Source organism: Apaloderma vittatum, unplaced genomic scaffold, assembly GCF_000703405.1.
Source record: "Apaloderma vittatum isolate BGI_N311 unplaced genomic scaffold, ASM70340v1 scaffold30051, whole genome shotgun sequence".
Taxonomy (NCBI): Eukaryota; Metazoa; Chordata; class Aves; order Trogoniformes; family Trogonidae; genus Apaloderma; species Apaloderma vittatum.
Window position 1 is genome coordinate 37,492 of NW_009701236.1, and position 10,864 is coordinate 48,355.

Sequence of the window (10,864 nt, forward strand, 5' to 3'; positions counted from 1 at the left end):
CAATACAGAAGAAAATGCCACATATTTAATTCTGTGTTTAATGCTAAAAAAGCACTGAAATAATACCAGAACAAATGGATTAAAGGCTGAGGAAAGTCAAAAGCCAGCAGAATAAGATGTTGCTCATTTTTGGCTGAAAGACACAAACAGAAACACCTGCTAAACATTATCTAAGGCTCCAATTAAATCCTGCAGATGAGAGAAAGATATGCACTGCGTGGCTTCAAGGATTAGTCACAAATTAGAAAACTTTTCCTCATGGGTGACCAGTTTCAAACCAGCCCGCGCTGACAGCGGTGGGGACTGAGAGAAGGTGGAACCAGTCCGCCCTCCCTTCGCACACTGCTTGGACCGCTCGCGAATGAATTATGCCACCACTCCTAAGATACATTTGAATATTTAGATATTATCATCTCTGGTGAAACAAGAAGGTAAAATGAACAGTAACAAAAGCCTCTCTGAACAGTTGAAAGACAAATATGACCTCTTTGTCTTTTGAATTTCATAAAACAAGTACTATTAAAGATTTCAGGGGCCTGCAAATTCCTACTGTATCTTCAAGGATGCAATCCACTTGAAAATAATAAAAGAATAATGGTAACTTACAAAGCTGCAGGGCAAACAGACTACAACCTCCAAGCCAAAATCGTAGTGCATCTGTTTCCACTAGTAACTGAACAGATATTTTGCCTTCTGACATAGGAGGCATGAGTATTTTGCTGCAATTCTTCAGCAACTTGGGGTGGAAAAGATGAAATATATCTCAAAAATTAAAAGTGATTAAAGAGACAATCTTAGAGTAGGCACTGCCAGCAAACAAAACGTTATTTTTCTCATCTCAAAAGAAGAATGATGGCGTCGTAACAGTGCCCACAACCAAATCTATCAAGGAAACGTCACATCCACACTTTACAAGTAAAAAACCTGTTGATTTTTGGCCCAGTAGTACAAGTAATCCAGCAACATCATTTGGTAAGAATTAGGTAGAGCACTGCAGAGGAATGTAACTAAAACTCTGACTTTACGCTGCCACCTTCTATCTGAAAGCAGCCACTCAAGGCAAAAAACTCTCCTCTCTGATCCTCTCCGCTGATCTTCATCGCTTGGTCCCTAAAGGCTCCAGGCATGGAGCTTCCACTAATGTCAGTGAAAGCTCCTGAAACAGGAAAAGCTAACAGCAACCAAAAATAGCCAGGCAGCTATGCAGCTCTAGCACAACTCCCTGCAAAAAAAATCTACCAGTCAGATTTTAATAGCCTGTCATTCTCCTTGATGCAAAGACTATATGCTACCTTCTGGCCCCATTACAGAATAATTCATCAAATAGTGACTGGCACAGCAGAGGTGACCTAAGGCTGCACACTCAGAACAGGCAGAATCCTACTGATAACCACTGACACAGCACTTGAAGCACGCTGAATCCTTGCAAAGACCTGCCTCAACTCTAGCACAGAACACCTCTTTCTGTCCACTTGCCTTCCCAAAAACATCTCTCTGAGAAAAGTCATTATTTCTGTATTTGACTGGAAACAAGAACTTCAGGGCACTCTCACGTTACCGTAATAATCACCACAGACCAAAAAGAACATTTAGTTAGGCTGGGGTTCATTCCTCAGTTCTCAAGAAATTAAGAGAGACTGTAATAGTATGTTTCTACATCAAAGGTCCGAAAGTGCATTCTAAAGAACATAAGAAAAATAAAGTAATCCAAACAACTTCTCATCAGAACACTACCAACTCCGAGGTGAAACACAACTGCTATAAAAGAGCATGCAGCAACACTAGTGGGAATTCTGACGAGGAACCAGAGAGGAACACCATGTCCAGCTGACAGTGAATTATCCTGTCTGGATCTTGATCATGGGAATATCTAATAAATCAGCACTGCAGAAGTCTTCTATAATATCTAGTCCATTATTTAATTTTCAGAAATAATAAATGCACAGTGACTTCTTGGACCATTATTTTACAGACCGTCTATTACTGAGACCATAACTGTCAGATTTATAGACAAAAGTCACTGAAAATGTCCTGGTTACTTGAGGATTTGTGCTCCCACACACAAGACACTCCACAGGTCTCTAAACTCCCCGTTCACACACATCACAACATCTCACCTTTCCAATGTACTCACATTAAAGCTACAAATTTGGAAAGCCTACAGTAAGAACACTCATGCAGAGCCAACCCCCAAACATGCCCGCTCACGAGTCTACGGCCTCCGACCAGCAGCAGGGGCTCAGGAAAAGACCGTAAGAATCAGAGGATGATGAGAGCAACCCTTGGTAGTATCAGCCATCTCCTCCCAAAGGAAAAAAAACACAGGATGTTCACAAACTCTCAAACTAGTCACACTGCAAACCCTGGAATCCAACTGTACCAACTCTCTCGGTCTTCTCAAAAGGCAAGAGAATTGAGGTTTATCCATGTTCTTGCAGACTACATCATCAGTAACAACCCAGAACAGGCTTGAGTTCGCCTTTTCAAGGCACATAATGATCACATTCTTACTTCATAATAATAACAGAGAGAAATACTACAAGACAAATTTTCCACAAGAGACTACTAGTTGGTCTGCTTTTGGATGTCCCAGTTTTGCACATGAAAACTCTCTGGAATTTGAAGTGCCAATGTCTAAACCAAGTGCACATACACATGAAAGAAAATGTAATTACTTTTTTTTAGAAAGAGAAGTCTGGTAGAAAATTGATAAAAAAGCAAACAAGCTTAACATATTTCAAACTATTGCAAGATCTTGTTTGTGGAGTACAACAGGGGAAGAGAAGAAGGACAACATCGATCTCGGAACTCCATGATTTATGACCAAAATGCCATATTGAGCAAGACTAAAAGACTCAAAAGAAGACGAAAAAGAATGAATTTTTTGTTTTGTGTATGCTTAAGTTTTGAGCTGTGGCTTAAGTGACAACAGTGACGTTTAGGAGTACACAGGAGAAACTGATGTGGTGTTCAGAGAATCAAGATGGAAAGGAATTTGATGCTTAGTGAGCCACTTGAAGAAACAAGTGCAAGGATAGAACTAAAAGATGATTTACAGAGCATAAAGACTGGAGAGGTAGGTGAAGGGCAAGAGGAGGAGAGAGACAACGTTCCAGTAAAATTATGCAGCGATGTAAAAGGAGAAAAACACTCAAAATAAAAGGAGCACTATGGAAATGAAAAAACTGGGTAACACATTGGCATTAACCTAGTGAGCAGTAATTCAAACTGGCTGCAGGGGAGCAATCGGGATGTAAGACAACAAGTGGCTGCACCCAAGCCAGAAATGGGTGCCTACAGTTATCCTGAGCTGTAGAAATCTGAGAGCTGCTGCCCAAACACAGGTTCTGCACGTCCCTACCACAGTGATGAGAGATACCCACACTACTCCTCTGTGCCACCACCACAACAGACTCCAAACACCTCACACACCCTCCCTGCAAATCATCGCTGGACACACACACAGTACAGAAGAAAGCTACAGCGCAAATAATACCGGACAAGCACCAGATTTGATTGTGGCTGACAAAACTTTCTTTTTTCCCTACTGAGGTAATAACTGAGCACTGAGATTCTGCTTCTCCTCTTCCAGATCACCACACTTTACACCTGAAAAGAGAAGCCCACTCTAATTTCCCTTCTATTCGGCACATGGGTCAAATATGGAGCATCCACTGTCCACTATAGCAGAGTAAGATGTGTTACCTTGACCAAAGTCCATCTGTGTGAGCACTTAACCATATGGAAGATCAAACATTGCTCAGGGTGCCAAACCCTCGTGCCATAGCATTCATTACTAATGTCTTCTTTCATAAGGACAAGCTCTCTCCCATCCTGGGGAAACAACCGTCATGTTTCTACGGCAAAAAAGATAATAGTTCGCTGACACTGGTAGCACCTATAGGTTCCTCCTCACTTGAACTGTCAGCTGTTTTAACATCTTGAACCTACATCTGGCCCCAAACTCCAGCATGGTACAACGTGGTGTATTTCTCAATCAACAATTACGCTGATGCCAGTTTGGACAATTATATCAGGGGAAAAGTCCAGGTTCCTAGTTGATTTTATCATTTTACCGCAGACTTTAGTGGAGTTGATCACGCTTGACTCATCAGCGGAAATGGATAAAGTGGGAGGTGAGAACCTGTAATGGTGTGTTGCTTGTTTGGAGAAGCCTCACGGAGCCATCAGGAGCACGGCTTGGCTCCTATGCCAGGCGTCCCTCAGAATCTCCACTTACTTCCCTCCACCCCAGACTCTGGAGTGACTCCTAAAATGCTGCAAGACGTACCTTGGACCGTAATGACTCACTATGCTGACAATACTTTGCTGAATTTCTCCTCCATAGCACAGCTGTGATCGTGCCTCTCAGTGCTTTGCGGGGTTAGAAGCTCAGGTAGAAACTAACTGGTTTAGACTTAACCCTGAAAGGATGATGGCAGTGATGGAGAGGAAAATACCCTGAAGTGCTGGTGAGCACTATAATTATGCTTTCTGTAATAATAATTCCCATTCTTGTCCAAGTGGTTTGTAGTTTCAGGGATTTAGTGGATCTGCTGCTGATCCCAGACTCTCAGAGAAACCCACCATTTCCCACAAGCCCACGATCTCACTCTCTCGTGTGTCTTCTCACAGTCTTCATCCTTACGTTGCTACGACATTTCTAGGACCAGCCCCCCAAATGACTTGAAAACAGGAGCAGAGCAGGGTATTTTGTGGAAAAAGAGAGAAAATGGAGAGAATGTTCTCCATTCACCGTCCAGCTGAGCACTAGCTCATATCACTCTACACTTTCTGTGACCAGAGCTGTCATTAGAAGGTATTTTCCTTGTGGATGAGTTGAGGCTGGTCAAGAGTTTACCATGCTGAGTTGAAAGTATGGGATATAGTGGTTTTACAAGCACCTGTTATCAGAACCTAAGCACTAAAACACTTTCGAAGTACATACAGAACATACTCAAATGTTAACAAACGTGCACAAACCGGAGCAAAGAGGTCCTAGGAATTGACCTGTTTTACGCAGCTATGCCCAAATTTGATGACCTGGAACAGCCCTTAATTAGGTATTTCCATAGTCTTAAAACAAACACAGAAATAATGTCCTTTCACATAAATAAAGGTTTTGCCACTAAGTTTTCCAAACTAAATACAGCAAAGCAAAACCCCTCGAATTCACGAGGTGCTTACAGAGAAATTATTCATCTATGCCTTTCAAATATGGCACAGAGCCTAAACTGCCTGAGTTATTGGCATTTCTGTACTTTGGGCTTTCCTAAGAAAACAGGAACTGCAGTCAAAACCCACGTTTGGAATCGCTTCACTTCGGCCACCCTGTTACAGCTGTGTCCTGTGCAAGCTCCCACAACTTGCCGTATTCCAATCGCGGAGCATGACTAAACCAACACCCAGAAAGTCTTATTCGTAGGAGGCTGTTCGCAGGGGAATGAAGATAAATACGAAGATGCAGTAACGGGATTTAAGCAAACAGCATGGGCACACTCAAACACCCAGTTCAAACAGTAACATCCCATTCTGACCTGTTTCAAGGGAAGACCTAATTCCTTTAACGGATTAAACTCCACCCTCAAAGTCATTCTGCCTGACACCTCCCAGGCTGATTCTTACAAAATACTTACAGATCTGTGGCCTTCACCTGATACTATCAAGGCTCCCTAGTCAGCGAGAACGTTGTCACTGTCTTCACATGACCCGCACTCCCTCTGTCTCCAGGATTAAAAACCTCGTAATCCTATCTCCCCGGAGTAATTCTAGAGCTGTCTGTCACGCAGAAAGGCTACCTATATTTATTCCCCTGGTAAGATGCACTAGACAAAGACAACGTGTTATGTCGTTACGAACAAACTTACAGTCCCGTAACAGTCAAAGAAAGCAAAGCTTGATATCATCTTAAATGAGGAGTGTTACAGATTGCACCATCCTTAATCCAATTTAGGCAGAAGCAGAAAGGGCTGAAGCCACCAGCCTTCAGGGTAGCAATTATCTGGTTGCTTTGCAAGAAGAGCCTGAATCATGCAACACAGTGACTGAGGTGGGCAGCAGAGTAAAAATTATGTGTGGCTGGGCTACTGGAAGATATCCAGACTGAGCACAACCTCTATCAGCAGCAGTTCTGAAGAGTTAAGGCGATGAAGTTGCTTCCCCAAGAAGTAACCCTGAGCGAGCACAGCGCCTGCTCTTCCACATGCTGGAATCAGCACTGAGCTCCATCACAGAACTGAGACTCACCTCTGGCTACAGAGAGAGGCAAACAAGTAAGTTACTGAACTGCAGGTGAAACCTGACAGAAGAGATCGTAAAAACAGAACAATATTTTTCCAAGAAAGCCAACGCTAGCAAAAATTAGTATGACTGATAAGAACTGGTGGCCTGAACCACAGCGCCCCAAACTCCTTTCTCTTCTTCCCCGACACGACACAGGTGATCGCTGCACACACTTCCTTGTGGTACATCTTCCATCAGTCTGGCTGAATCAATTTCTGGAAAACTAAGAGCATTCAGTCCCCAGCCTTTCTTTTGCCACAGCAAATAAAGAGGTCAGCACAGGGTTTAGATGTGAAGCATTGTTCTACAGAGAACTGTTAGTCCAACATAATTCCAGTAACTCCAAAAGCAGTTGGTTAACAAGAGATACCTGAAGGAATGAAGAACGTATAGCCTTGTTTCAGCTCAATTCTTTGGCATCGCTCTACCCTGTCTCCCAGAAAGATATCGCTTTGCTTTCCTGAGAGAACCCATTCTTCATAAAGTTCTAGATTCTGCAGAGTGGGTGGAATCAGCCAGAAGATCTAAAAATAAAACAAAGATTTAACTATTACCAACAGCCCACAAAAATAAATAGCCAAGAGATTCCAACAAGCTTATTGTACGTTAGACAAATGAACGCGTAACACCACAGAACACGTGTTTCCCAGGTGCTGTATCCAGAAGCACACAGCGGACAGCAGCAGCAATTGGTCCGTGTGCTGGAAGTGGCACGTTAACTGTCAGCTGTCACGGCTCTTCCATGAAACATCTCTCTCCGAAGATGCCCGCACAGTTTACTTTCAGCGTGTTGGTACAGCACACGTCCCTTGGGCTCTAGAGATGAACGGTACCTGTACCACAGAGATCTTCAAGCTGCTGATCTTATTTCAGGTCCCACCATACACTATTTACACTGGAAGTGGTAAAAGCAACCTAAACCAGCAAAGATGTGAATGTAGCCATATATGCTGTATATTTTAACGCTTCTGTACTCCGTAACATTTCCATTCTGGCACATGCGCACAAACGAGCACGGTATCTCTAAAAGGAAAGAGAAGCTCCAGCTACAGAAAGAGACTTGTGAGGGCACTCTGACCCAACAAGGGTACACAGCCACATACTGTATGACACTTCTAAACCAAGCAGCAAGCTTAAAGTACTGCCAACAGCAAATAAGACATCTGATATTTCAAATAATCGCTGGTTTGTTTCATAAAGGTGAATGGTGTCCTTCTAGTTCAGTAAACTCTCCATACATCAACAGAGCTAGCTGAAATAGGGTGATCAGTGACTGTGCTCCTCCTCAAAAAACAGAGAAAAATGAAAGAAAGCAACCCCTTCCCTCCATAAGAGGCATAGAGAAATTAAAACAAATATCAGACAAGGCTCACCTACCTTCCCCCCACGGAAAACGTGATACCACACTGAAGTGCCACCAAAATCAATATGAAAATCAGTGAAGCATCCTTTCACGCTCATCAAACAGTACCTGTGAGCAGAGCGAAGGACAAAAATGAATCAGTCCGAAACAGTATTTTTCACGTCTTAATTTGCAGAGGCTAACTGCATGTGTGATACCATTTCCATCAACTGAGTTTCTACATTTACAATACTGGGATTCGTCTCCTGAAGTAACTGTAATGAGGTTCCTGATGAAAAATGCGTATCTCCACGTTTGAGTTTGCTGATCATGCAACCTGCAGGAAAGCTTTCAGAGTTAAGGAGTGGAAAAAAAACATTAAAAGTTATGCTGTTCAGAAATATCTCTTGTGCCACTACCAATCCCCGGGGTAATCTGTTTAATGCTCTCCTTCACCGCTCGAGGGTCGTAACCTTCACCCACAGTTGCACACAAATTGCTTCAAAGAGCAAAGTTTTGAAAAATCTGATTTGCTTACAAATCCTCCTGAATGTTCTTTACCTACGTGCCAATAATGCCATTTTTGCAAGGATTGGGGGACAGAAATCTCATCTGGCAAATTAACTCCTTTTTGTTCCCATTTCTAGGCATTTCTGCATCAAAACACATAAAGGAACCAGTGGGCAGCACGGCTAAGTATTAAATCCACTATTTTTCACGCCAGCTCGACTCAGGTTTTCAAAGCAGTTTAAAGTCAGCGTCGCTGGGAAGAGGCAGAAGAGCTCTTGTCTGGCTGCGCAAACCTCGAGCCTCCAGCCACCATCTGTAACTAATGGCCGAATCACAGCCTCCCTCCTCACTACAGGCACCTTTGCAAACGCAGGAAACACACACCACTTAACCCACTAACCTCTTTTCCTTGTTCCGGTCTCCGTTTCATGGCTTTTTTTTTTTTTTTTGGCTTTTTTTTTTTTGGAGTGGAAGGGGAGGCGTTATGGAAACAGTACCAGAATGGGATTTGTCCAAAAAAAGAAAAAAGGTATCATTTAAGTGTGTCTTTTTCTCGTCACATTCAGGTAGAGAGAATCTCAGCAGTATGCAGACGGCGTGCAAAAGTCCCTCCAGATGATAGGCTGGAAAGGACCTTACCATGTGTCTGCAGAAGGCTGGCAAATCAGAGAGGCTATAGGTACATAAGAGCCCGCTGCCTAGCAACCACATCCCGAGCTGGAGTTGACAGAATGATACGCAATGCTGTCATGAAGACAGTCAATTTGTGGGCTTCAAAAAAGGTCCTGTGCCCTTCATCTCACAATTAAAACCTCTCCTTGTGCAATTACACAGCTCTCCTCTTGCCCACTCTGGAATTTTATTTTTATTATTTTTTTTTTAAATCCTTCAGAAGCAGGAAGAGAGCGTTTTCTGCCCCTGGGGTATTTCAGATGCTTCAAAAATCACAGCTAGCCAAGAAGCTGTCTAGACTCTCAATATGCTCCATTTCAAAATATGAGTCCTTCCCTCCCAAATACATCTTTTTTTAAAATTTCTCCTTTTATGTCTTCTCTACCAAGATGTTGTTGATTACAACTCTGATAGAATTTTAAAACAATAAAAGAAGCCCAGAACGGAAGTTGCCTTTCTTCCAGCCAAACTGCAAAAAGTCACAGATTGAATAATTGCTCATAAAACAAACAAAAAAAAAACATGGAAATTCTGTTTGTGGGCAGTGTCGAGTATTACAGGTTCATGTTGTTTTAAAGCAGAAAACTCCAAATCCTTATGGAATCGATTATTTTCAGTCTCCAAAAGGTCAGATGTGAAATACACCACACCAATAAATATTTTCAAAGACAGTGCTGCCTACCAACCCTTGCCCATTCACATGATGATATTCTGAGAGAGCATAAATGGTCTAAGCATTAGTCAGTTTTATTTATTCCTTGGTAGTCAATATCTAAACTTGAAGCTGTTGTTCTGTTTGTATTCAGAGAGGAAATAATAGGATTCCCTGACAAACCAAGTGCTTAAAATTTAGTTTTGTGAGAAACCACCAAGGCAGATATAACTGTGAACACACAACTCTTTTTTTTTTTTCCCATTTTCTCTCTGTTTTCTTGAAACTCCTCTACACACAACAATTTCCATTTCAATAAAGGTAGTTTTAGTGAAAGAGACACATAGGGTGATTAATAAAAACCTACAAAGTATTTGGAAAAAAAAAACCAAAACAACACCCAAAACCCAACCAGTTTCCTTTCCATCCACAAACAAGCCGTGCCATTTAATTTCTACTGTTAACCTAACAGGCTGCTTTCATCCAACCCTCAACAGCTACCAAAAGGGCTCAGGAGCCTGAAAAAGAAATCTTCCGCCATATAGCAACCTCTGTTGTTGCCAGAGCCTGGCACAATGCCTTTGCATTGACCTCTACAGCTTCCTCTTCCAATGTACACCGCAGTCACATGGGCCCAGCACAGCTCCGCGCCACAGCTCATCTCGCACACCGCTCGCTCCAGCCTCAGCCAGCGGCTTCTCCTCACTAACAGCTGCTAATTTGGGGAACGAATCAACTTTTCAGGTTTTTCTGTAACCCACTCCCCCCCCCCAAAAATACCCCCCCCCCCAAAAATAGAAAAAAGCCGTAACACTGCATCCATGTTGAAAGAAACATAGAAACTACATCCCACCGGCGCTCTGGGCGCAGCTCTGCCTTCAGCGCTTTGGGCCAGAGCGGGTCACGGGAACACAATCCCACGTAGGGCATGTGGAGACAACCTGTCCAGAGTTACACCCTGGGGGAAAACTAAAAAACAACAAAACCAAAAAAAACCCAGCACAAACAGGCGATGCAAAAGATGCCCCAACTTTTTTTTTCTTTTTTTTTTTCCAACTGCTGCCACATCCAATCCCTGCACACTCACTCCACTTTCTCTCCCCCGCAGAGCTTCAGTTCGGGTGTTAAAACATGCAGCTGCTTGTAATCTGGGGGGGAGCTTCCCTTCCCCGCTCAGGAGTTTGGTTTATGCTCTCTCCACAAGGCTGGGATTGTTCAAGGGGATGCATTGTTGTTCTGGAGGAAGGATTTGGCGCCGGCCGGGAGAGGGGAACTTTCCACCCCTCCCAAAAAATAACGAGTACAAAAATCTGGGGAAATTTAAGAGGAACGATGGAAGAAACATGGAGTAACCTGCAAACTCAGGAGGAAGACCGAACCCAGAGATGCCCGGCAAAGCGAGCGGC

The 10,864-nt window shown here is 43.0% G+C and overlaps 1 protein-coding gene across 1 annotated transcript in view; it reads right to left on the bottom strand.

Moving 5' to 3' along the window:
- LOC104281182 (lysine-specific demethylase 2B-like) overlaps window positions 1-7,753 on the bottom strand; it is a gene marked incomplete at both ends in the record, with an annotated part of 32,119 nt that extends 24,366 nt beyond the window's left edge. The window contains 2 exons of the mRNA XM_009879089.1: window positions 6,653-6,806; window positions 7,660-7,753. Coding sequence (XP_009877391.1) covers window positions 6,653-6,806; window positions 7,660-7,753 — 248 coding nt within the window. The remainder of the gene's footprint in view (window positions 1-6,652; window positions 6,807-7,659) is intronic.
- Between the last annotated feature and the right edge of the window lie 3,111 nt (window positions 7,754-10,864).